This window comes from Caretta caretta, chromosome 19, assembly GCF_965140235.1.
Source record: "Caretta caretta isolate rCarCar2 chromosome 19, rCarCar1.hap1, whole genome shotgun sequence".
NCBI lineage: Eukaryota > Metazoa > Chordata > Testudines > Cheloniidae > Caretta > Caretta caretta.
In genome coordinates this window covers 5,853,297-5,879,889 of record NC_134224.1, presented here as the reverse complement: position 1 = coordinate 5,879,889, position 26,593 = coordinate 5,853,297, and the positions used below count along the sequence as shown (strand labels likewise).

The 26,593-nt window shown below is 59.6% G+C and overlaps 1 protein-coding gene across 2 annotated transcripts in view; it reads right to left on the bottom strand.

Moving 5' to 3' along the window:
• Positions 1 to 5,939: 5,939 nt before the first annotated feature.
• TINAGL1 (tubulointerstitial nephritis antigen like 1) overlaps positions 5,940 to 26,593 on the bottom strand; it is a 31,142-nt gene continuing 10,488 nt past the window's right edge. For both annotated transcript variants that reach the window (XM_048825698.2, XM_048825696.2), the window contains exons 4-12: positions 23,275 to 23,367; positions 21,888 to 22,002; positions 18,429 to 18,552; positions 17,925 to 18,075; positions 17,185 to 17,374; positions 16,892 to 16,937; positions 14,483 to 14,606; positions 10,550 to 10,595; positions 5,940 to 9,014 (exon numbers count right to left, since the gene is read on the bottom strand). In XM_048825698.2, the coding sequence (XP_048681655.1) occupies positions 8,871 to 9,014; positions 10,550 to 10,595; positions 14,483 to 14,606; positions 16,892 to 16,937; positions 17,185 to 17,374; positions 17,925 to 18,075; positions 18,429 to 18,552; positions 21,888 to 22,002; positions 23,275 to 23,367 (1,033 nt within the window). In that variant the 3' untranslated portion in view covers positions 5,940 to 8,870. The remainder of the gene's footprint in view (positions 9,015 to 10,549; positions 10,596 to 14,482; positions 14,607 to 16,891; positions 16,938 to 17,184; positions 17,375 to 17,924; positions 18,076 to 18,428; positions 18,553 to 21,887; positions 22,003 to 23,274; positions 23,368 to 26,593) is intronic.

Sequence of the window (26,593 nt, the reverse complement as noted above, 5' to 3'; positions counted from 1 at the left end):
CCCAAGGAATTCAGTCACAAATTTAATGAACACATTCTTTTTTTAACGAGCGTCATCAGCGTGGAAGCACATCCTCTAAAATGGCGGCTAAAGCATGAAGGGGCAGACGAATGTTTAGCGTATCTGGCACGTAAATACCTTGCAATGGCGGCTACAAAAGTGCCGTGCAAATGCCTGTTCTCACTTTCTGGTGACACTGTAAATCAGAAGCGAGCAGCATTCTCTCCTGTACATGTAAACAGACAGGTTTGGCCGAACGATTGGCGGAACGGGAAATAGGACTGACTGGACTTGGAGGCTCTAAAGTTTCACGCTGTTTTGTCGACACTTTCACGATAAAGAGATTGCACGACAGTACTTGACCAATCCTGTTTCTTTTGTTCATTTTTACAGTGCAAATATTTGTAATAAAAAATAATATCAAGTGAGCCCTGCACCCTTTGTAGTCGGTGTTGTAATTGAAATCACGATATTTGAAAAGGTGGAAAAACCATCCCCCCAAAAATATTTAATACATTCCAGCTGGAGTTCAGCCGTGCAATTTGAAACTGCAATTAATCATGGCTGGTTTTTTTAATCCCCAGGATTTTTTTCAGTGAATCGTGAGTTGACTGCGATGAACCAACAGCCCAAACCCAGTAGCCGCCCTGGGAAGCCGCTCGTTGACATCCATTTGTATGCCTGTAGCACCACCTGGTGGACGCAGCACGAGGCCGTGCCCGCTGTCCTGCACACCCGGCTTTTCAGCGGCTGGGGTGAAGAAGGGCAGGCTCTGGTTAGTGGCAGGTGCTGCGCAACCCCCATTGCACCCCAGGCTAATCAGCAGCACTCCCTGGTATTCCAGGGGTGGGGGCGGGGCACATCAGGCCTTCCCCACAGCACCTGTGTCCTGCTACCTTAGCTCCTTCTCCGCCCCCCCACTTACTGCAGTATGCAGCCCCCTCACCGTCTGACAGATTGCTCCTCACCCCCAGGCCTCAGCCAGGCCCATGCGATGGGCGGCAGTTCGCAGCTGGGACAGCGAGGCTCCCGCTTGCAATGGCAGTGAGGGGCCTAAACACCTGTCAGGCTCTGAGCTCAGGGGTTTGCTCACAGCTGCACATGGAATTGGAGGGGGCCGCCAGGCCTTAAAGCCAGAGCTCCAGGGGGCCAGCCAGCCCCTCCCCACGGGGCCCTCCTGCCTGCCTTCTCCCCCTGCCAGTGCAACGCCCCAAGTCCGCCCTGCTGCGCTCCAGGAATATGCCACTCGCAGGACTCGCACCGGCTCTGTAACTCATTCTAGTCTAGGGCTGGGGTGTGGGGATGTGTGAGACTCAGGACACATGGGCCAGCTCCTGTTGTGATCCCAGCCGGCTGTGCCCTCAGCCGGGGCGTTAACCCAGCACCTGCCAGGGGAAAGGCCAGCAGTGACCCCTCCGTCCACACGCTCCCCGTGTGCTGCACAGCACTGTGCTCAGTCCCGCGGGCCTGGGGCGCACCGGCTCCTCGGTGATGGCAGGAGGGAAGCCTGGCAGATGTCCAGGCCATTAGCGCCTCCTCCCCCCCCCCCCCGGCTTTGCAGGGGGACCCTGCCACCCTTTGGTCCACGGCTCCGTGATGTCGGGTGCTCTGTGGCGTGAGCCCAGCCAACGCCGCCGGACCACATCACACGCTTGCCGCTCCGGTGGGCGGCTGATGCTGCTTGGGCCCCTGCACGTGCAGCCACCAGGTGGCGCTCTCCTCTTGCTGCCTTTCTGCTGCAGAAGTTGGGGGGGGGCGGGAAGGGGGGGGCACAGCAGATAAACCACTGGCTGCTCCATGGGGCTGGGGCCAGGGCCGGCCGGTTCCCACCGTGCCCCCCCCCCCCCCCGCTTGCAGGCCTCCCCCCCCCGTCATTGCTCATTTTGGGGGTGGGGTGGGGGGGCAGTGAGCCAACCTGCCAAGTCAGGTTTGTCTTTGGGAATTACCACCAGGCCGCTGAATGACCCATAACGAGGTTCCCTGGGCGCCCTGTTGCCAGCGCGGCGCATCGTGCCCCCCCCCGCACCCCCCAGTACCACTGCAGCCACCGCAGTAATGCGTATGCCACCCCCACCCCCCAACACACACCCCCAACACGCACACACACACACACACACACACAGCCCCAGCACGCCCACACACACCCCCAACACACACACACACACCCAACACACACCCCAACACACACACACCCCCAACACTCAGCCCCAGCACGCACACGCACACACACACACACGCACACCCCCCCAACACACAGCCCCAGCACGCCCACACACACCCCCCAACACACACACCCAACACACCCCCCAACACACACACACCCCCAACACACACACACACACACACACACCCAACACACACACACCCCCAACACACAGCCCCAGCACGCACACGCGCACACACACACCCCCAACACACAGCCCCAACACGCCCACACACACCGCCCCAACACACAGCCCCAGCACGCCCACACACACCCCCCCAACACACACACACACACCCCCAACACACCCCCCCCAACACACACACACCCCCAACACACAGCCCCAGCACGCCCACACACACACCCCCAACACACACCCAACACACACACACCCCCAACACACAGCCCCAGCACGCACACGCACACACACACACACACACACACACCCCAACACACACACACCCCCAACACGCACACGCACACACACACACACACACACACACACCCAGCACACAGCCCCAGCACGCACACACACACACACACAGCCCCAACACACACACACACACACACACACACACACCCAGCACACACACACCCCCAACACTCAGCCCCCAGCACACACACACACACCCCTAACACTCAGCCCCAGCACACACACACACCCAACTACAAACTGCCAGGCCCAGCTAACAGGTGGGCCCCGCCTTTAGGCCTCGTGTTGAGGCCGTCCACAGAGGGGAGCCATGGACCGGGGTGGGCTGGAGCTGTCCATCCGTGGGGCGCCGGGCGCCCTCCCCAGCTGTGCGCTGGCCCCGAGAGGAGGCTGGTGCGGCTCATCTGCAGCGCGCAGCCAGGGCCTGTGATCGTGCCTCTCCTGGGGGGCTGTGTGGGGCTGGGGGGGGGGGGTCACACCTAGCTTAGCATGGCTCTGTGTTGACACCTTTGAGCCCCTGGAACCAGCATGGAGACGCCCCCCCCGCTCGCCTGGCTGGCTGCACGTTCCTGGCGTGGGCTGCGCGTGTGCGCCGGACCAGGGTTTCCCGGGGTCACCGTGTCCTGGCAAAACAGGAAGCAAGACAATGACGGGCCCTTTATCTCGCCAGCACATTCGTTCTAGGTGCTGACCTCATGCGGAGGGGCGGGGGGCGAGAGGGGCAAGGTGGGGACAGCAGGGCCCTCCCCTTTGCCCCCTTGTGTGGGGAGGGCAAATGAAGGGCAAGGTGGGGGGGGGGTGGCAGTAGGGGTGTGCGGGTGGGGGGGGCATGTCACCTGTTAAGCGTCTTCCTTGGTTTCAGTGACAGAAGGGCCAGCCCCAGGAGCCGAGCTCTGATGGCTTGGCACGCACCTGCCCCATGGCCAGCGCCAGCCTGGAGAAGGGAGCAGCCATTTCCGCCCTGCCCCCCAACCGCCCGCCCCCCACCCACGTGTAGCGACCAGTGTCTCATGCATTGCATGACCCTGCCCCCCGAGCAGGCATGTGACAAAGGCCGCGTCCATGACCCTGCAAACCCAGCCAGCCCCTGTGCCAGGGACGAGAGAGCGAGTGAGTGTGTGTGTGTGTGTGTCCTCTAAACCGCAGCCCATGTGCCTGTCCATCCCTGGCCCCCAAAGGCTTAGGACTAAGCTGTGGGCATCTGCTGGGACAGCACCCCGCACCCCCCCCAGCTCCAGAAAGCAGCATTTGGAGGTTGGCGGGAGGGGGAGAGGTGTTTTTTCCGGGGCCCACCGGGGTTTCCTCACCCTCTGCAGGTGGTAGTAGGTCCCGACCCTTCCTATCGGGGTGGGACACGAGGGCGAGGAAGTGAAATGTGTGGAGCACAAGAGTGGAAAGTTGTTCCCTCGGCACAGTTCGGAAACAAATCGGCTGCAGGGCGCACAGCCGGCTCGGGTTATGGAAGGGAGGGGGCCGCCCCGGGGGAGGGGGGGCTTGCAGGGGCCCGATGACAAAGTCCGGAGGCCCTGGGGTGAGGGTGCACCCTCTCGCAGGACCCACTCAAGGAAAACCTGAGAGGTGGGTGATAAGGCTGCCCCCACCTCCTGGAGCACCTGCTCGGGGAGTCCAGGAGGTCTCCAATGCTGGTGATTTCTGCCAGGACCAGCCTCCGGGGCACCGAGGGGGACTCTGCCACCTGCAGGGGACGGTTAATGAGGCAGAAAGCCGGCAGCTTTGCCTGCGTAAGCCCTGGCGGGGGAGCTGCAGCCGTGCAGCCATGTGAAGAATTCCCTGTGTCAGGCCTGGGGAGCTTGCCAGGCCTCGGAGAACAATCGCTGCCAGGAACCAGGGGAGAGGGGAACGGAAAATCCACTGACCGAGCAGGAGATGCAAAAGGAAACGCTGCTCATTGGTGCGGCAGGGCAGTGCGAGGCCCCGATGAGGGGCTGCTCCGATGGGTAGTGAAGGCTTGGGTGCTGGGGAGAGGTCTCCCGCATGGCTGCGCACAGGGCAGACCCTGGGCCTGCCCGCTCCTGGGCCTGAGCGCCTGGAGATTGGCCCACAGGGAAAGCCCACGGTGCCACATCTTGGGACGGGTAGAGCCAGACGCTCCTTCACCCCAGTCTGCCCACACCCCAGTGGTACGGGGAGCAGGGCAGAAAAGAAAAGGCTCCAGACTCCCCCTGGGACCCACGGCGGTGTACTAATACCAGGCCATGGCCACTGCCGGTTAAACAAGGCTCTTCCCACCTCCTCCTCACCCAGCACGCAGGGCCGGCCAAGCCCGCTGTCTGCTCAGTGCTCATCAGCAGCGGCTCACCACCTACAGCCCTGCAGCTCTTCAGAGCACCAGCAAGAGCCAAGCCCCGAGAGCAGCGCCCAGCAAAACCATGGGCCGTTTCCTTGATCCAAGGATGCCTACGTCCCAGCTAACTGAGGGACACAAGCCTTGTCAGACTGGATGGGGAGGGGGCAACCAAGCTGCTAATAATAGCCAGTACCAGCTGGGTCAGAGGAAGGCGCAAGGAAACCTCCCGATGGACAGTTATGGAATAATCTGTCTTCAGGGGAAGTTCCTTCCTGACTGTTGCCAGGTCGAGGTTAGGCTTGTGCCCTGAAGCATGAGAGTTTTGGACACAGGCTTACAGCTGGCCAATGGCAAAGTTCAAACTGACCTTTCACGGGATTTGATTTTAGCCTTTGTGTTCATTTACACCCTTCTGACGGTGCCTCAGGCAAGTCTTAACCTGTCAATGCAGCATCTGGGATGAGGGGGCCGTCCTGGTTCATCTTCAGCTCTGAATGGCTACTAAAAGGAATGAAATGCAACGCTGGCTAGCTGGGGAGGTGGTTTCTGAGCGCAGAGGGCACTGTAATGCAGCAGACAGAGGTAGAATGAGATACACCTGCTAGAAGATGAAGCCAGACACATTCAGGCACCAATTTTTAACACCAAAGAGGATTCACCAATGGAATTTACCAGGGGGTGGAGGGGAGGCTCCACGCTTGTAAGCTTTAAATCAAGCAGGGGTGCAGGGGTGTCAGTCTAAAGCAAGGTGCTCCAGCTCAGCTGTGAGGTATGGCCTCGATTCAGCCATTATCGGGTGAGGTCTGTGGGTGGGCTATACAGACTAGCTGATCATAACGGTCCCTTCTGGCTTTACCATCTCTGACTCGATGGCCCAAGCCTGAATTTCAAGGGCAGCAGGCTGGAGCGGGCTAATGACCCCCAGGGATAGCCAGCAGTAACCAATGGGAAGCAAGCCCACGTGGTGGGCAAGAAAGACACAGTTGTGCTGGTGAGAGGCTTCAATAAATTTACGTACAAATAATAAAAAGCACAATAAATACAAAAGAGTCTTAAAATACAATGCCTCCGTACAGCCCGACCGCTCGCTAGGCAGGTAGATTGCGGTCTTGTTCTGTCTCTGGATACAGACTCACTGTTGAGACTGGCCAGTGCAGTCTCAGGACCCAGATTGTCCTGACAAAGCATCTGCCACATCTCGGACACCAGCTCTCCTCTCTGACATGTGGACGGGGACGTTGGGCTGAGAGCAACTACCCTTTGGATCAGGAGAGAGCGACACAGAGCGCCTCCCTCCCCTGCTCCCGGCTGAAGCTCTGAGTACATCAGCAAACACTGTTGTGAGTACGTCAGCAAACATTGCAACGTGCAGCTCCCACTGAAGTCAAAAAGCCAGGGGGCTTAGCCACTGACAGCGACAGAAGTATAAATTCCCCAAATCAAGGCCCTTGGTACTGGACATTTTCCTGGGCTGGGCCCTTTAGCACCATAGGGAAAAGGCAGATTCCGTGCCTGTTCTGGAAAGCGACAGGCTGGAGAGAAGTTTCGATTACACTCTGGAGTTGCCCGGCTTTACGCTGAGACACCTCCCAGTTCGGCGCAGCACAAAGCTGCCCCGGCGGAGAATCCTGGCTTGAAGCCAGCTCCGCAGCCGCCGGTGGAAGAACACCCCTCCTTTGGGGCCCTGTTAAAGGCACAAATGCCCCTTGTGTGAAATTCGCCCCAGGGCAGCACACGTGCCTAGGGCAGGCTCAAGTGGTCCAGAGGCCGCGTGCTACCACGTTTGCGCAAGGGCAAATGCCATCTCCTAGTGAGCAACGCCCGCTTGTGCAAAACAAAAAGGCGAGGCTGGCTGTGCAAACACCCATTTGCACACGGGGAGGGAGGAGATGCATGTGCTCTCACATGGCGCTCTTTAAAGGCTCAAGGCCTTTGGGAGAAGAGCTGGCTCTGCCCTTAACTTCAACGCCGCTTCTTGAACAAGGAGACACTGATCCCAGCGCGGCCAGGAAGCCGGAGGGATGGGCCCGGAGCCGGGTGGGACGGGAAGGATTTCACAGTTTTTGATGTTTTTTGCAGCTAAGCTCTGAGCTGGACAATGGGGATTTGCTGAAAGGGGGGGCAGCAGCTGGGCAGAGAGGGCAAAATAAATCCAAGCAGGTAAGGAGGCCTAGGCAGGACAAGCCGTCCAGCCTGGGTAGCATCACGGAGGGGAGAGGAAACCCGCACCAGGGCCCGTGTGAGAGTTTGCCACAGCAATGCCATGTGTCAGACACGGGGTTTCTGCCCTGGATCGAGCCAGGGGTCCCATTTGGTTTTGCTCCATCTCCCGCCCCAGATCCAAACACACCTGATGCTGACGGGCTTCTGCTTCTCTGCATGAGTGCAGAGAGCTGCCCGGTCACTGGGTCTCCCAGAGCCCTTTGGAGCCAAAGAGCAATTCCTGGCTCCTCTGCTGGAGCAGGCAGTTCAAGCCCCCCTCCCCGTCCCCGCCACTCCGGTCAGGCGGAAGCACGGGTCTGGTTTAACAATCCTCCACCTCTTTGACATGAAAGGCTGCAGCTTACTGTCACGACTCGGGCCGCGCCACTGACAGCGCCAGCGAGGGCGTCAAGCGCCAACCTCCGAGCGACCTCAGGCTCCCAACAATGGCCTGTTGAGCCAGGCCGGGATTAGGCACTAAGACCCTGCCGGCCGGTACAAAGCATGGGGCCGTGGTTAAAAGCCAGGGGGCTGGGGACGCACTTTCAAGTGCTCAGCACATATAAGATACGGGCCAGCGCACCATGGCCTCGGTGTCAGCAGAAAGCCAGCCTTGCCCGGGTCCCAACAGGGCTCCGCGCGAGATGGGGGTCATTTGGAGGTGAGACGCTGAGGATCAGAGCAGGGGGCCGTGGAAGGGTGCATGGGAAATTGGGAGGTTGGTCCGTGGGGACTGGAGTGGGACTGGGTGGGAGACCAGGGTGGGCTCCCAAGGGTGCGGGAGGGGCGGGGAGGAGGGAACCTCTAGGACGATGGGAAAGCTAGAGATGGCCAGGGTGAAGAACGGCAGCACGGCAGTTACTCCCCTGCCCCAGCCCAGCTCCATCCAGGCAGCGTGGCTGGTGGTAATCCCTGAAGATCTGGCTCCCTGGAAATGCGAGAGGCTCTCAGGAAATGCCGGGGTTCCTCGTGCTGGCTGCACCATCTCCTCGCCCACTGGCAGAGGGCACAGGGGCAGACACCCTGCCACTGGGGTGACAAAGGCATGGCTCAGTGGCACCCCTTGCCCCCAGGGAGATGAAAGGGTTAACTACAGGTTGGTCTCTGGAGAGCTGGGGGTCCAGGAAGCCCTAGGGCCCCCTCCGTATCTCTGGGGAAAAGCCCAGCGATGGGTGACGGGGCTGGGGCAAGGGGGAACCCCGAAGGCGGCAGCATCGTTCCCAAAAGGGTGGGGTGACAGGCCGATCTGATTTCCACTGGTCTGTCCCCGCCACATGGCAGGGCCCAAGGCACCCCAGCCCCACAGCAGAAGCCACGGCCCCAAACCCCTCCCGAGTAGTGTAAACAGGCCCCATCCTCACTAAGGAGCATCCCAGAGGGGAACAGGCCTCAGGGTCCCAGCACGTCTCCAGCTAGGAACTGGTCAGGGCCGAGGGTCCGTTACCAGGAGAGGGCGAGGCCCATGCTATGAAGACATTCCTTGGTGGCAGCTCTGTGAGTCCTCAGGGATCCTCCCAGGTCCCCGGCCTCCCAGAGCCCTACCTAGTCCTGGGAGAGGCTGGCGGCCGACTGGGGATCCTTTGGGGTCCCTTGGGGGTAGTAACAAAGTCAGAGTCTGCTGCAGGTGCCTGTGGCTGGGTCCAGATCACACTTGGGCTTCATGGAGCACGTCGGGGCTGTGGGAGGAAAGGCCTCCCCGTGCCACGCGGGGCCACCCGGCTGGCTCACTTCCGGCGCCGCATGTCCTCCATGCTGACACGGCCCCAGACGCCCACCACGAAGGTCTCGATCTCGCACTCGTTGGCACCCCGGGCAATGCGGAAGTAGCCGTCCTCACCCCAGTGCTTGCCCCAGGAGTTCGCAGCCACCTGCAGGGAGGCAAGAAAAAGACAGTAAAAGATGTTAGCAGCCGAGTCTGTGTGCAGTACATGTGTCCAAGCACGCAGCCAGCCAGACGCACACACAGACAGACGCACGCACAGACAGACGCACGCAGCCAGCCAGACGCACACACAGACAGACGCACACACAGACAGACACACACACGCACAGACAGACGCACGCACAGCCAGCCAGATGTACACACAGACAGACGCACGCACAGCCAGCCAGACGTACACACAGACAGACGCACGCACGCACAGGCAGACGCACGCACAGCCAGCCAGACGCACACACAGACAGACACACACACACGCACAGACAGACGCACGCACAGCCAGCCAGACGCACACACAGACAGACGCACGCACAGCCAGCCAGACGCACACACAGACAGACGCATGCACGCACAGGCAGACGCACGCACAGACAGCCAGACGCACGCACAGACAGACGCACGCACGCACAGGCAGACGCACACACAGACAGACGCACGCACGCACAGGCAGACGCACGCACAGACAGCCAGATGCACACACAGACAGACGCACACACAGACAGACAGACGCACGCACAGACAGACAGACGCACACACAGACAGACGCACACACAGACAGCCAGACGCACGCACAGGCAGACACACGTACGCATAGGCAGACGCACGCACAGGCAGACGCACGCACAGCCAGACGCACACACAGACAGACGCACGCACGCACAGGCAGACGCACACACAGACAGACAGACGCACACACAGACAGACAGACGCACAGACAGACACATGCACAGATGCACTCATACAGCCAGACGCACACATAGACACCTGCACACAGCCAGACACGCACAGCCAGCTATGCAAGCACACAGACACACAGCCAGCCTGATGCACACCAAGAAAGATGCATGCAGCCAGCCAGACATGCGTGGGCACAGCCAGACACGTGTGGGCCCAGTCAGACAGACAGACAGATGCACACAGCCAGATGCACTCACGCACAGACACACGCACACAGCCAGCCACACACGCACAGTCAGACAGCCGCACCCGCACACAGCAGTGCCCTGGAAAGCACCCCTTCCCTTCCCTGGTGCTGACCCAAATTTTGGAACAACTGAAGAGGCTGCCCTGCAATGGCTCCATCCCTGGTTCTGTGCCAGCCGCAGCCCGTGCCAGCTGGGAATCGCTGGTCTGTCCTGGGGAGACCCGCAGTCCCGTCACACACGCTGAATAAAGCTGCTGGCTCCTGATCTGAATCCTGAGCCTTAGCATGCCCATGTCTGGCCTCTACAGTGCCCCAGCACACAACCAACCGCCTTGCCCAGGTAGCTCGAGGACTGGCCCCATACGGAAGATCATGGCCTGGGGGGGTTGATGGCACCTCTGCAGCGTCACCGGGACTCGGGAAGCCGAGCAGCGCCGGTGGGACGCTGACCCTCCCGCCACTCTCAACCCTACCCATGCAGCCCCCAGCACAGGGGGGCTGCGATTACAAGGGCGCTTCGTGGCCAGCGCGACACTCACCCAGTACTTCTGAGTCTGCCCCTGGGGCGTCCTCTCTTCTCCCCACCTGCGGCAGGATCGAAAGGAAGCGAAGGTTAGAGGCGGGGGTCTGGTTCTGGGTCAGGGTGGGAACAGCGCAGCCCCAGCCCCAGCGGATCCGGCCCCTCAATCCTAGCCACGCAGGAGAAGCCATGGAGGCCAAGTTCTGGCACTTTTCTCCCCTACAAGGCAGCTACTTGGATCAGTGCCAGTGAAACTGGACAGCCCTGAAGCCAGTTAAAACCCAGCAGCAAGGCTGAGCGTAACGCCTGGATCAGATGCACCCAGCTCCTCTCCCCCATCACACGCTCGGTCGTGACTCTGAATGGCGTGGAAACCTGGCACGGGGGGGACCTGGCCGGCTGGTTCGGCTTTGCAAGGTGCCGGCTGCGACTCTCCCGTGAGCCGATGGAGAGAACACAAGGGGGAAGGAGCCTCCTGCCCCTCTCTTGCCTGCCCGGGGCTTGCTCTGGGCGTCAGGTTTTTCCTTCAGCCCCCAGCCGGGCTGTTGCCCATGGGATTGTTTTGCTCTTGGTGTTGGAACTGGTAACCACAGCAACACTCCGTTTACTGTCAGTTCACCGGTTTGGGTAGCCGGCTGGAGGGGTCCCGGGGCCAGGGGTTTGTTTAGCTTTGCCGGTTTCCTGGCTCGCGGAGACGGTGCGGAGCTCCGAGGTCCCGGCTCCCGCCCACGGGCCAAGCTCACTCCCGGAGCCAGGCAGGCAGAGTCAGCCGTGGGGAGGGGAGTCGAGTGCTCAGGGATGTGAGCCAGGAACAGAGGGGGCAAGTGCTGGGCAACCTTCCCCCGCACAGCTCTGCCGGGCCCCTCACTCCCAGCCCCGGCTGTGCCAGTCCTGGGCCCCGCACAGCTCTGCCGGGCCCCTCACTCCCAGCCCCGGCTGTGCCAGTCCTGGGCCCCGCACAGCTCTGCCCTACTCCAGGCCTGCAGCCAAGTGTGCCAATGCACCTCAAATCTGCTCTGCAGCCCCCAATGCTGCTGCTGGCCTGGCCCTGGCCTAGCGGATACAGAGACGCCGTCCAGTTGCCCTTCACTCTGTCCACTCCAAAGAGGACAGGTGGCTGCATTAACCCTCGCTGACCTCGGGTCTCTCATGCCCCCTTGGTACTGCAGCCGGGCCAGAATATACAGGTGCAGCCGCCTTTATCCTGCTCGGGAAGGAGCTGATTTCCAGGGTGCTCTGCACCCCCAACGCCTGCTGAAGGAGCTGCAGGGGCTCAGTGCTCTCGGGAAACCAGACTTGCTTTGGTGGAGGGGCCTGACTTTGGCTGTAGGGGCGGGACTGTCGGCCCACACCCTGCAATCATTTGGCCCCACTGCCTGGCCTACCGGCAAGAAACCAGCCAGATACGGGCTGACCCAGCTGGAAGGGGACCTGGAACATTTCCAAGGGCTCATTCCAAGCTCCCCAGCGCCAGAGGCCACGTCACCACGTGGCAGCCGCAAACCTGAGCCAAGCGGCTTGCGGGCCCAGGAAGCGGGCAAGCCGGGGCAGCCACCCAGAGGTGGAAACACAGAAGGCTTGTGTCCTTTGTGTCTGCCTGGCAGCACCCCGAGCGGGTGGCGGAGGCCGACATGCTATTCTTGGCTCTACCTGTTGATCTGGATCAGACCCTGCTAGAAACAGGACATTCCACTGTCCCTAGGGCTCAGCCCAGTCTTGTTCTGCATCTGGGGCACCTGTCTCACAGCTTAACAACCCTCCCTGGAAGGTCTGTGGCTAAGGGTTTGATGCTACTGACTCCCTGTGCGACCTTGGACACGTCCCTCAGTCTCTCAGTGCCTCGGTTCCCCACCTGTGAAATGGGGGAACAATCCTTCCTTTGTCTGCTTGAACCAGCTCCCGCTCCGGCTGCACCTGGCACAACGGGGCTCAGATCTCCTCCTGCAGCATAAACCTGCAGCATAAACCACCCTCTCCTGGCCTCCTCGCCACCCTCCTTCATGCCAGCCCCTCAACCCTGCGCCAACCCCACCGTTCCACCCTCAATAACTGCTCACCCCGCCTGGTGTCGGACAGTCTGAGCCGGCTGCATCCCCACCTCCCAGCAGGCTGGGTTGCTGTCTGCTCCCCATTGGCCACTGCCTTTCCCGGAAGGCAGTAGCCCAGCAGGGCTGCAGGGGAGCTCAGCTAGCTAGCAGCAGTAGGGGGTGTCCCAGTGTGAGCCCCATCACGAGGGGGTGCTGTAGACCACACCGCCCTCCTCCGGCAGGGACAGCCGGCCTCCAGGGCGGCTTGCCTGCTCGCTGCGTCCCCAGCGGCTCGATGGGTGCAAACCTGGGGTTCGACCCACACCTCTCGGAGCGAGGCAAAGCGTCTGAGTGGGACTCGCCGCAGGCTGGGCCCAAAGCACTGGACCCGCTTCCCCCTCCTGTCATCTCCTCCCCGCGCTTCCACTCCAGCCCAAGGAAGGGGCACTCCTTTCCTCCACCGCAGGGAAAATGTCTTCCCAGACCGAGGGAGCTTTTCCCAAGAGCAGCGCCTAGAATTGACGCAGTGGAGAGATCAGGCAGGACCAGGAGTCAGGGCGGGACGTGCTCCCAGCTGGGCCGTCCGTGCCATCCTGGGGACATGGACGGTGGTGCCAACGCGGGGAACAATCATTCAGTGTAATAGTGAGAACAAGGCAGGCGGACAGGGCTGTCAGCGCTTTACACCACCCACCACACAGGTACCAGCATCCATACAGCCAGGGATGCTTCCCCGGGCGCAGAGCATGCTGGAGTTACTCCCCCACCCCTCTGCCCATTGCTCCATCCCCGATCCTGCACGCACGAGGGGCCAAGGCGGGTTTTCCCATTAACTGCCATAGGGGCAGGATCCCGGTCTCAGCCTCTCAAGCTGCACCAGCTTTTCACAGCTGCAGCCCCGGCTGCTTCCAAGCACACACCCAACACCCGGCCTGCAACCGAGTCCCGCAGCCCGGCGCTCTGCACTCAGCGCAGAAGCTCAGGGGTGGAAGAGCAGAGGGGCTGCGGATCGGGCTTGAGGGGCACCAGCAAAGCTGCATGTGGGGCCCCAGGACGGGAATAGCAGAGGGCAGGGCAGGCTGGTACAACTATTCCAGCCTGTGCCAGGCTCTGGCCGCCTCCCGCTCTCACGAGAACTAAACCCACCCTGTGTTTTTCTTCAAGCAAAGGAAACGTATTTGTTTCGCCTCTTTGCTTTGACAAGGCTCTGTTTGAACTGGCCTAGGCAGGCTCGCTCAGACAGGGGTCTCTTGGGATGCTTTTCTGCCATGCAGCCCCCACCCCACAGAGTCCAGTGGCTCCCAGAGATGAGCTGCCCCCCACCAGAGGAAAAGCTCTTACCCCACCCTGCCCCGAAGGGAGTGGCCCTGTCTGGCTGCCATCCTTTCTCTGGCCTCTGCCCTCCCCGCAGGGCCCCGCAATGTACTTTGGTTCCTCATTCCAGGGAGGGCGCCGGCCTGGCACGTGTTCAATGCCCTTCACCACTGCCCCCCCTCCAAATACACAGCACTCGGCCCCTTCAGCAAACAGCCCAGTGTCTCAGTGTGACATCTCCCTCCAATAAACCCAGCCAGCCAACAGCCTCCCACCAACACCCCCTCGAAACGCCTGACTCCCCTCCCCTCCGCCCCACCTCGACACACCACTAATTCCAACAGTCGTCCACGCCCCCATCTCCCTCCCCGACACCTTCTCAAACACCCACATAACCCTCCCCAGCACCTCTGGCACGGGTACGAGAGTTTCATATTCTCTGTGTGTATATAAAGTCTGCTGCAGTTTCCACGGTAAACATCTGATGAAGTGAGCTGTAGCTCACGAAAGCTCATGCTCAAATAAATTGGTTAGTCTCTAAGGTGCCACAAGTACTCCTTTTCTTTTTGCGAATACAGACTAACACGGCTGTTCCTCTGAAACCTCCTTACCCTGTGATTTTCACCGAGTGGGTGCCGTGTCTCCGGTGGTGCTCCGGCTTCCCAGCCATCACCGGCGTGTGCCGATAGACTCCGCTCTTGTACACGAAGAAATCCTCGTGAACCTCCATGATGGCTGCAGACGGGGAGGAAAAAGCAGCGTCATCACGGGGCGAGGGGACAGCTACACGTCAGCTGGGTGTGCAGGGCCCATGCTGCCCCCTTCAAGCCAGATTTCTTTCCCAGGTGATGCCCCTCTATCCTCTGCCCCTCTGGTGTCGGTAGCTAGGTGACCTTGGTGGAGGGAGGTTGTATGTACCGCCTCTTTAAATTTCCTGAGCCATTTTGTGAGAGGTGGAGTTAATGCAGCATGCTCAGGCAAAGACGCACACACTGTGCTCTCTCTCCCCAAGCAGACTTCACTTTTGTTCTTTGTTGTTTGGTTGCTTAATCTAAATGGAAAGTCAGCCAGGCTGAAAATATATGGGAGTCTCATGCAGATGGGGAGAACACAGCTGGGTTTTCGAGCAGGATTTCTCCCTCCCCTTTGGACTGCTCTGGCCGAGGGAGCTTTTACAAAATGTATTATCGTGCCGATTAAAAACCAAACCAACGGGAATTTGAGATCAGCTCCCTGCAGTTAATAATTGAACATGGTCCTGGTGATGCACAGCCCCCATTTGTGAGGAGGGAGCAGGAAGGGCCCCAGCATCAGTGACCATTAATCAGCTGAACTGGGGCTTTACCAATCACACGGCTTGTTAACCATTAACCAGCCTCGCCCTGCCTGCCAAAGGGAGCGTGTGTGCATGGAGGTGGTATGCAAGGTGTTTACCAGTGTGGGTACCCACTGGTGCTGAGATGGGGAGGGGAGGCCACTAGCTAGCTCAGCGGGACACTTAAGGCCCTTGGTTTTCCGGTTTTACTGAAAATGTCCCAGGTTTTACAAAAGCTAGCATTGGGTTTTTCATGATTTTCACCCGAATTTTAGACCACTCAGGTACAGGAATAGAACAATGATGTTAAGAAAATCCACTACAGCAGAGTTGTGTTTAGGCTGTAATAAGTTAAACAAAGTGTACCCGGGAGGCTGTTAAAGTAAGACCGTGGAGTGCATGTGAACCGGGAATGTGCAATCCATGAACTAAACCACCACACGTGGCAGCTTTTACTTCAGTCCTCTTACTCTGCTCTGTGTCTGGCCTCCCGTCCGCCAATATTAATCCTGATATTTACCCAGAAACCGGTGAAGTTAATTTTTCGCCGCTGATTTCTGATCCTTTTTAAAAGTGTTTGTAATAAACACTAATACAGTCCTGGGAAATCGTAAAGAAAAATAAAACCTGAAAACAAAGGGCCTTTGGTATAGTCCATGAAATGGACTCATGACAGATTTAAAGACTGGCGGACGATTCTTTTGTAAATGTTGAAACAAACACTTGCTGTACGTCTGCGGCTTTGTGTCTGTATGCTGCCTGGAGCGATGGGATTTTGGCTAGCCGTTAATGAGCATGATTACTAATAGGTTGTTCAGGCCCAGACCTGGGCATCATCTTGGATTTGGCGGCCTCTATTGTTATTTATTATAATTTGTATTGTGGGACAATTGTGGGCCCTGAGTCACAGACCAGGACCCCGTTGCGCTAGGAGCTGTACAAACACAGTACAAAGAGATGGTCCTTGTCCTAGACCCACACCCAGGCTGCGTCTAATTCTTGCCCCCTCTTTCGACATGATGGGATCCTGCTCCCTGAATCAGGAATGGACCCCGTTTGCTGTCCCATTGGGAAGCACATGGGATTAAGCGTGGCCTCAGGGAGCGAACACTCAGGACACGAGCCCATGTCGAAAGGGCCAGTCTTTTCTATTCCACACAGGTTCTCACACCACGCTCGCCTCCACAGCACCCGAGGGCTAGATTCACAAAGCACCGATGCCCAAAATGAAGACCCTCAAAACCCTGCTGAGCTGCTTCCGAACCTATGTTTCCACTAGGAAAGACCCCGGTTTTTCAGCCGGCTGGCATGCAGAGCCCCCTGGCCTTGCTGAGCTGGTCTGGGCCTAAGCCCCGATGGGATCCTCGAAGCCCAGCACTCGAGGCTAATGTCTCCCCTGCCAGCTCCACCCCAAGGTCCTGGAGACGGGTGCCGGATGCGGCCAGGGATAGCAACAGAGGGGCAGCCGCCAGTGGGATGTGCCCCCTTTACCCCACTCCCGGGGGGAGAAGGAGCAGCCCAAATGGAAGCCAACCACCTAGCCCCCCTCCTCTGCACTAGCCAGGGACTAGTAACAGGGTCTGCAGGAGAGGGAGGGGGCTCCCTGGGGCTGGAAGTTTTGCAGCGTCTGTGCCAGAGTTGGATGGGGAGGGGATTCCCTATGGCAGATGGTGGGTGGATCCAGTCCAGCTGGCGCATCCCTTACCTTGCACAGGTCCATTCTCCATCAGCTCCTTCATGATCTCCTTCTCCTGCAAACACAGAGCAGGGCTGGGTCACACACGGGCCGGGAAGTAGTGGCAGCTGGGAGACCCTGGGCTTTAATCTTGGCACTGCCCTTGCCCCACCCCTCCAATGCCCTCCCCATTGGAGCCTCCTGTCCCTGAGCGAGTGGGATTAGCCTCCAGCCTCCCAGACCAGCCCAGGGCCAGCCAGTGTTAACCCCTCGGGAGCTGGGCTCCGCCCGCAGAGGGCTCCAGGCGGGGCAGCCGCACTTACGCTGGAGGAGAGGCGGTAGGCGGGGGTCGACTGGAAGATCTCGTTGGAGTGGGCCTGGGGGTTAGGGCACTGCTGGGTGGCTTGCCTCTTCCCTCTGCCCGTGGAGCGACTTTGCATCATGCAGGGCCGGCCTGTGTGGGCACTGTCCTTCTCCCAGCTGGTGAAGGGGTAGCAGCTGTCAGTCACCACCCTGGGAGGCAAGAGTGGGGGTTAGAGAGGGATGCACAGCGGCAGGTGGGACAAAGCACCAGCCCCAGCAGGCCCAGCCCATGGGCTGCCCCCCAGCACAGGGACGATGGGACGGGGAGTGCTGGGATGCTCGGTGCAGCTCCAGGATGGCTTGACCAAGATGCTGGCCCCGTTTCAGATTGGAGGGGACCGTGCCAGGGGACGGCTCATTCTCTGGGCAATGCCAGCCTGTTCTTGGGCACAGTGCAACAAGTCCTTCCCTCTCTCCCCCCACTGTTTTTTTCAATGCCCCTTGATTCCAACCCATCACTCTTCCGCTGTTCCAGCCCTGGGCTTCCCCCAACCCCAGCCTCAGCCCCCCGCTATATTCCTGCCCCCTCCTCACACAGCTCTCCATCCCGAGCCGCAGGCCGCCACTCTCCGAGCCCTGAACCCCCCAGACACAGCTCGGCTGATTCATTCCACCTCTGCCCTGCAGCCCCCTTCCCCGCTGCCCCACTCCGGGGCTCCCACCCCTGCCCAAAGCTCTGCCGATGCCCTTCCACACTCACCCTCTCCTGCGCAGATACCACCAGGCCCGGTCGATCCGGCCCCCGCTGCAGCCCTGCTGGTTCCGGGTGTCACACGAGATCAGGTTCTGGGGGGACAGGGCGGGCGTCATGTGCCCCATGGAATGGATGGAGATCCTGTCCGATGCCACCGCTTGGGGGAAACTCACATGGTTAGGAGGTTCCTAATGTAACAGATACAACTCTTCTCCCTTTCCCCCAGCCAATCAGCCTCACCCCCAGGGGCCCAATCTGGGACAGGGAGCAGCTGGCTCTTGGCCCTAAGGGTGGGTCAAAGCTGCAGGTCGTTCCAGCTTTGCAAAATGAAGTCAGGGGCAACTGGGAGCCAGGGCCCATCCTATCCACCATGCCAATGGCAGCAAGATGCAGAAGTGGCAGGGGTCTTCCAGTGAGTGGGTACGGAGGGCTCCTTCTCTCTGCACCAGCCACCCTTCAGCCTCCTGCTGGGGCACGCAGCCTGGCACTCCTGCCCAACGGGCGTCTTACCTGCTGTAGAGAAAGCCCAGGAGCCGGCGCAATTGCCCTGGTCCAGGGGCTCGAGGATCAACCCGGGCCATTTGTCAGCTGCGTTGAAATGGCTGGGGAGCCACTCATTGGTGTCCATGCTCATCTGCAGAGGCAGAGACAGGGAGCCTCAGCGGGCCACAGGGGCTCAGTGCCAGAGCACCAGGGACACCACGGCCGAGGGCGGCTGGATTTCCAGGCTGCATTCAAGAGAGGAGCCCTTCTAGAGAAGATACCCCAGGGCCAGCTGAGAGCCTGGCCTCTTCCCCTTTCCCCAGGAGCCTTTCATAGAATCATAGAATCATAGAATATAAGGGTTGGAAGGGACCCCAGAAGGTCATCTAGTCCAACCCCCTGCTCGAAGCAGGACCAATTCCCAGTTAAATCATCCCAGCCAGGGCTTTGTCAAGCCTGACCTTAAAAACCTCTAAGGAAGGAGATTCTACCACCTCCCTAGGTAACGCATTCCAGTGTTTCACCACCCTCTTAGTGAAAAAGTTTTTCCTAATATCCAATCTAAACCTCCCCCACTGCAGCTTGAGACCATTACTCCTCGTTCTGTCATCTGATACCATTGAGAACAGTCTAGAGCCATCCTCTTTGGATCCCCCTTTCAGGTAGTTGAAAGCAGCTATCAAATCCCCCCTCATTCTTCTCTTCTGCAGGCTAAACAATCCCAGCTCCCTCAGCCTCTCCTCATAACTCATGTGTTCCAGACCCCTAATCATTTTTGTTGCCCTTCGCTGGACTCTCTCCAATTTATCCACATCCTTCTTGAAGTGTGGGGCCCAAAACTGGACACAGTACTCCAGATGAGGCCTCACCAATGTCGAATAGAGGGGAACGATCACGTCCCTCGATCTGCTCGCTATGCCCCTACTTATACATCCCAAAATGCCATTGGCCTTCTTGGCAACAAGGGCACACTGCTGACTTTGCTCCCTACTCCTGCCAAAAGCATCCTGCAGGATCCAAACCTCCCCCAAGTAGGCAATCAACCCTAACCCACTTGGTGGGCTTGTGGTTAAAGCACTGGGCTGGGACTCAGGAGCTCTGGGCCGGTTCCTGGCTCTGCCACTGACTCTCTGCAGGTCACTTGGGCTCAGAGGTATTTAGGTGTCTAATTCCCATTGGCTTGGATAAGTTTTCAAAGTGCCTAAGTCCCTTCTTCGAAAGGGACAGGCATGTAAGAGCCTAACACTCTTTGGAAGTCAACGGGATTTGGGCTCCTAATTGACTTGGGTTCTGTGGACATTTTCACCCTCTGCATCTCTGTTCCCCAACTGCAAAACGGGGACATGAATCCTTCCTCTCTCTCGCCTAGTGACACTGCCAGCACCTTGGGGCAGGGCTGTCTCTCCCTGGGTGTGTGCACCGGGGGCCCTGAACTCAGGTTCCAGCTTCTTGGGTTACTGTAACAACAACAGGCTTTCTTTAAACTCGGCTGAATTGCAGAGTCCCCGGGTCACCCTCCAACGGCAGAACAAATGGCAGCCTTTAGTTTTTGGTGTGAATTCAGGAAGTCCTTCCTGGGCAACGCAGCCCAGCCCCCGGCCGGCTGCCAGCCATGCACCGGGGCGGATGCAATTAGAGTGCGGAGCGTTTATGTGTGATCAGGAAACGTCTCTAAAAATACACATGGTCAGAGAGTGAAGGACACTGCTTTGGACAGTGGTCCACCCGTGCCGCCGAGCTCATAGGGAAGGCGGGCTGATGTTTGCGCTATGTTCTCTCCTGAGCAAGCTCGCGCCAACAACAGGAGCAGTCCAAGAAAAACAAAGCCAGGCCATAACAACGGTGACCCTTCTTTCCCTCCCCCGCGCCTTGATGATCTCAAGGTTCCCAGCAGGAGGAGGGGTAAATATGGTCTGCTGGGACTGGGGTCAGCACAAGACTATTTCAGGGCTCTGCTCTGCCCTTGGAGTTTCCTTCCTTCCTTGGTGGAAAGAGGCTGCCAGCCGGCAAGGTGCGGAGACGCCGGAGTGAAGGAGAATGGTGTAAACACCTTGACCGTACAGACTCGCCCCGTCCCTGCAAGAGCGTACCCAGCCAGGATCGCACCCAAGGGCTCTGACCCCAAAGTACAGGCCTCTAAAGCCTCTAAGGCACTAGCTCCGGTCAGCAAGAGCAGGGTTGGGTGTGGATCAACCACCTAGCACACTTGGCCAGGGCGCTACCCGCAGCCTGGCCTGGCTTGGGGTTGCTGCACTGCTTCCTGCCGTCACCACCAGGAGGCGCTGTTGGGGATGCTGCCCTGAGGTTGTTAACGGAATCTGAGCACGCTACCTCCTGACCGCCCCGACCTTTGCCACCCCCACATCATGGCAACATCAGGTCCCCTCCCAACCGGGGCGCCATGCGTCGGGCAGGGGCAGCCCCCAACCTGAGTGGACGCAGCCCCCGTGCCTGGCTTAGAAGAGTACAGGGAATCCTCGAGAATGGGAAAGCGGAATGAAATATGGCCTTTCCCCCCATTCGCACCTCTTCCTGCCCTGGCTCAGCCTATCCCCAAGTCCTGGGTCAAGCAGAAGCGCCAAGAGACAAAAAAAAAAAAAAAGGCAGCAAGCGAACAATAGCGCAAGCTGGAATAACGGCCTGTCCCATCCGCTGACAGCCTGGGTTTCCTGCCCGGCTGAGCCAGCTAACTTCCCCCCGGCCCCCACTGGAAAAACAGCATCTTGCTCTCCAAGAATGTGCTTGGAAAAGAACGAGCCTGAGCATGCCCTGTCGCTCTTCCACCCGCCCCGGCAGGGGCCGCCCTCCGCGGTGAACGGGGCCGCGCTGGACAGGAGCAGAGCCTGGGCGACATCAGGGTCGTGCCCTGGCAGCCCCGGCCCGCGTGTTTGTTCTAGCAGGAGCCTTTGGGGACAGGATGCGTGCGGGGTAATGCACCGTGCAGCGGGCTGGCTTTGCAGACTCAGCAGTGGTACAGCAGGGGCCTGGGGGGCCGGCGCGGACCTCGCTTTCCGATGGGAAACAAACAGGGGAAGGAAAGGAAAAGAATTCAGGGACTGCAAGGCTGAAGCTACTGAGCTGGGGTTTCCAGAGGGACAGGCCTAATAAGACCCCCACGGAGCCCCTACTACAGGTCCGGGAGTATCTGCCCACTTCAGTCTTCAGCCAAAGCATAGCGCCATTTCCAGCACAAGGGGCAAGGCCCTGCCAGGATAGGAAGGAGGGTCAGCGCTGGACTGGGCCAATTCCCAGCTCAGACACAGACACCCAGTATGACCTTGGTCAAGTCACTTAATCTGCCCCGTGCCTCAGTGCTCATCTGTATAATGGGGGCAATGCCCCGCACAGAGATCAGATCCCAGCTGCAGGCTGGGACGGGAGAGTTGGTCTCAAGTGGACAGGTACTAAACAGCCCAGGAACAACACAGGGGAATGTAACCCAACCCCCACCCTATTCAAGGCCTGGGCCAGGCAAGACAGACTCACCTGCAGCTCGTTCATGTTCATGACCGTGGGGGGTGGTTTGATGGTCCCCAGCCGGTGGCGGACCCCTTCATCCAGCGTCATCCCCCAGAAATGGCTGTAGTTGGCGGCTCTCCAGCTAGCGAGGGACAGGTGCAGGTCCGATTAGAGGGCAAAGAAACCCCTGACGCGCTCATGACCCCAGGCGCGGAAAGCACCTCATGGCTCAGTCTGAAGCTGTAGAGTGTTGACCAGCCCCACCCCCTGGACGTGCTATTTGGGGGCATGAGGGTGTTTAAGACAGAGATGGGCCTGGACCAAAACCCTGAGCTGCAGGGCTCACGTCTGGGCACCTCAGGACTTGAGAAGGCCCAGCGCCAGATTCCTCCCCTCCAAGGTCAGCGTGGCCCATTCCAGAGACGCTCACCTCGAGCGCAGGGCTCTGGTTTGGCCCCTGGCACAGAGAGGGATCCTAGCCACACCGTCCTAGGCACTTATCTGGGCCCTGTTACGGTGGCATCAGCATTGTAATACACTGACTCTCTCAACACCCCGGGGAGGCAGGGGAGGGCGGTGCTATTATCCCCAACGTACAGATGGGGAATGGAGCCACCGAGAGGCTAAGGGACTTGCCCAAGGTCACACTAGTGGTCTACACCAGTGGTCGGTATGGAACCCAGGAGTCCGGCCAGTGCCTTCACCGCAAGTCCAGCCGGGCTCTCTCGGTGCTACGGGGCATGTAACTGCATCTTAACGGCAGTGTGGTGGTTACCGGACGCTCACACGTCTCAGGAGAGGTTCCATCCCCCGCCCCGGCCGTGATGCGCCAAGGAAGCGGGGCGCAGGGGCTGTAACCTAGAGCGGGGCTACGTTTTTCTAACCAGAAACGGCCCTTTTTTCAAAACTGAAATTTTTCATGCAAAATTGGTCGTCTGTTGGAATTTTTCATTCCCCACACCCCCCCGCAAAGAAAACAACAAGCCCGTGCTGCCTTTTGGGGGGCCACTGGTATCGAAAACGTCCTCAGAACAGTTGTCAGGACTTCTCATTTGCTAAAACCAGGCTTGGAGGCACAGGGCAGAGTTTTAACCCTCGCTTGCCCGGCGTTGGCGGCCTCTGCACTGAGCGCTGCCTTGCGTCCGGCTTGCCTGTCTGGCCTGTAAGCTCTGTGGGGCAGGGGCTCTCTCTCGCTGGGTGTCTGTACAGCACCCTAGCACAAAGGGGCCGTGATCTCAGCTGGGGGCTCTCAGTGCTCCCAGGACCCAAACACTCGCAGCGAACCCAGCCCAGCATTTTGCGGGTCTCTCAGAGCATCGGGCTGCCCCGTGGACCTGCAGTGGAACGCCGACACCTCCAACCTTCAGGCTTTCGAAGGCCATGGCAAACCGTCCTCCCGGCAAAGGGCTCTTACCCATAATTCCCTCTGTTGATGGCATCAATCATCTCCCCATCGATGAGGCAGGGGTGCTGCTCACAGTCCCACTTCCCGTTCCCGCTGCAGGTGCTGGGAAGAGGAGATAAGAGACGGGTCAGCCAGGGAAGCGGGTCCAGCTGGGGAAACGTGGGACAAGGCCTTGTCATCGGCGCGGGACGGGACCCCTACGTGCCTGCCTGCGCTAGAGATCTGTCGTGTGAGGCCAGAACCAGTCGTTCCCTCTCGCTGGCTCCCCGGCTGCACCCAAAGCCACCTCAGCCACGCATGGCCCACGGCACTAGTTGGGGGAGCTACCCCAGGTGGCAGCTGATACTGGGTCTCGAGGGAAGCTGCATCCATTGCTGCTCCAGAGCCGCAATTCAGCTGTCGGCCTCCGCTCCTGTGCCTTCCCACAACCCCCCCAAGACCCCCCGGCCCCGCACCCGCAGCAGCCCATCTACCTACGCACCGCACCGTGCTGTTTGCAAGCCAGCACTTAAAGGGTTGGACGCTGCCTTCAGAGAAGCAACTAAACTCGCTTCCCTGCACCTTTGGAGCCCCGTGGGTCTGCGAAAGTGAGCCAGAAAGCCCTGGAAATCAGTCCTTGGCATGAGACTGTGACCCGTTCCCCTGCTGGTCGCTGCTGGGGCTTGGAAGGGCAAAGGAGCATGGGATGAAAACTAACGAGGCTGAAAGTTAGCCAGGCTTTTGCAAACATCACTATACTCTGGGGCTGGGGGAAGGTTCAGAGCAGCGAGCGCTGCCTTTCCATTAGTTCAGCAGCCCGAGTTAAAACCGGGGAACACGAGAGAGTCTGCACTAAACCTTCAGGGAAACCTAGCCAGCCCTTGTCCGCATTACGGGCACTGCAATAACGCTGGGGCCGCAGCTATGCCGCTGTATCTCCGTGGCACAGACGGCAGCGACAGACGGGGTTCCTCCATTGCGGCAGGAACTCCTGCCTCCCCCGTCAAAGGCACCATTCTTCCGTCGCCCCAACTGCATCTACCCCAGGGCTTCGCTCGGCACAACTACAGAGCTCCAGGGAGCGGGTGTTTCACACCCCGCCCTGACGTAGTTACCCTGATGTAACGTCTCTGCGGAGACTGGGCCTGGGATGCCTTAGAAGAGCTGGGGAGGAAAGGAAGAGCAGGCCCTGCTCAGAGCCTTTAAGGCCAGAGGGAACCATCCTGATCATCTCTGAGCTCCTGCCCAGCGCAGGCTGCAGAACCGAGTTGCCCACCGGCTCCTGCAACAGGCCTAGCGCCTCCGGCTGAGTCACTGAAATCCTCAAATTTGACTGCAAGGCTCCAAGTTACAGAGCAGCCACCGCTGACCCTAGTTGAGACCAGCAAGTGCCCCGTGCCCCACGCGGCAGGGGATCCGCGGGGCTGTGTGGGGAGGCTGCAGCCTCAGGATCCGGGGGCAGCAGCAGAGCTGTGGAGTGCTGGGGGGCGGAGAGCATGAAGCGGGCCCCTGAGCCGCCTCGCTCCCATAGGCACGAAACGAAACCCATTCCCCCGCGACACCATTCCAGCACCTCCAGTTCCCTGGCACCCACGGGGAGCTCACACAAGCCATCTCCAGCATTAACCAAGCTCCAAGCAATGCTTGGTATTTTCTCCAAGACCCCTGCTGGTTTTTGCTCCTTTTCCAGCCCAGAGAGGCTGCACTTCCTTTTAAGGCTAAGGAGCTGCCAGGCAGGGCTCTCCAAGTATAGACAGAACTGAGCCGGCAGGGAGCATCACAGACCCGGGCCCAGCCTTAACCCTTCCCTCCCCGGGACGCTGAGCAGGAGATCTCGCCCTGCCTGCCTCCCAGCAGGGGACAACTGCCTCTTTGGGGGGGCACTGGATGTCCGGTGCCCCTACACCCCCGCTGCCAGGCTCCCGCCGCTGGGTGCATGAGGCTGCATGGCCAGACTGGGCGGGCACCGGTGGGCAGATGGAAGCAGGTGTTCCACTGCGGGGTGGATAGTGACACCCTCCCTGCCACACTACAGAGGAGAGAGGGTGGGAACGCAGACGGGGTGGAGGAGTGGAGATATCCCCCCCACCACCTGGGCAAGAAAGGAGCTGGGGGAGGGGATGACTGCTCCCTCCCACCCCACCCCACCCCTCCCCTGGCCAAACAGTGATCCCCTCCCTCCGTCACACACCGGGCGCCCTGCGCCAGCTGCCTGGACAGGCTCTGGGGCCAGATGGGTGCTAAACATGCAGGCCTCTGTATTCCAGCTGATGGCCTTCGGCCGACCCAGGGAGGTCGGGAGGAGGGGGGGCAGGGGGGAGAGTGCTCCTTGCTGCCCCCTCGCCAGCTGCCCAGGACCAATGGAAAGCTGTGGGCCCCTGCATCCTGCCCCCTGGCTCACATGGAGCTCTCAGCAACCAGGCGGAGGGAGGGGAGAGTTTATAACCTGCTGGCAACCATCAGCAGATTGAAGAGTAAGCGGCCATCCCTCCCCAAGGATCACAGGGGACGCCCCTCCCTGCCCCGAGGCCCCAGGAAGTGGAGCTGTAAGGCCTGAGAAGCGTCTCTGCCCCTGGAAGGGTATCAGCATCTGTGCAGGGCGACAGGGGCAAAGGGCTGGATGTGATGCCCACGCCCCGGGCCACTCCTCTCCCCTGGTCCTGCGGTACCTGAATTCCGCCTCACCCCAACGCATCCACTACTGGCTGCTCCCCCACACTCTCTAGCACTGAAAGAAGCAGACAGGGCCTCAGGACTCCTGGGTTCCCTTCCTGGCTCTTACACTGACTTGCTGTGCAACCTGCCCTCCCTGAGCCTCAGTTTCCCATCTAAAATGGAGGTAGCTGCTGGGGTTCACTGGTGACCCTTTTATTAAGTGATTTCACATCCTTGCACAGATGGGGCTATAGAAAAGCAGGGCAGTCACATCCAATTAACCCTTCCCACCCCACCCCCCAGTCCTGCCGAACGCCCCAGCCACATCCCGACAGTCCACGTGGGTCTAGGTGAGCCCACAGTCCAACCGGGAAGGAAGCACATCACTGTTCAGTGGGGAAAAGGCTCACCCGAAACAGGGACAACCGTGATAGCCTCCCCTGGGGCCAGGCTCCTCTCTCAGGCCCAATGTTCCTTAGAATCAGAGAATCATAGAAGATCAGGGTTGGAAGGGACCTCAGGAGGTATCTAGACCAACCCCCAGCTCAAAGCAGGACCAAGCCCCAACTAAATCATCCCAGCCAGGGCTTGGTCAAGCCAGGCCTTAAAAACTTCTAAGGAAGGAGATTCCACCACCTCCTTCTGTGTGTTATAACCCAGGGGGCTCTTCCCTCCCCTCTGCCTGGCGATCGCG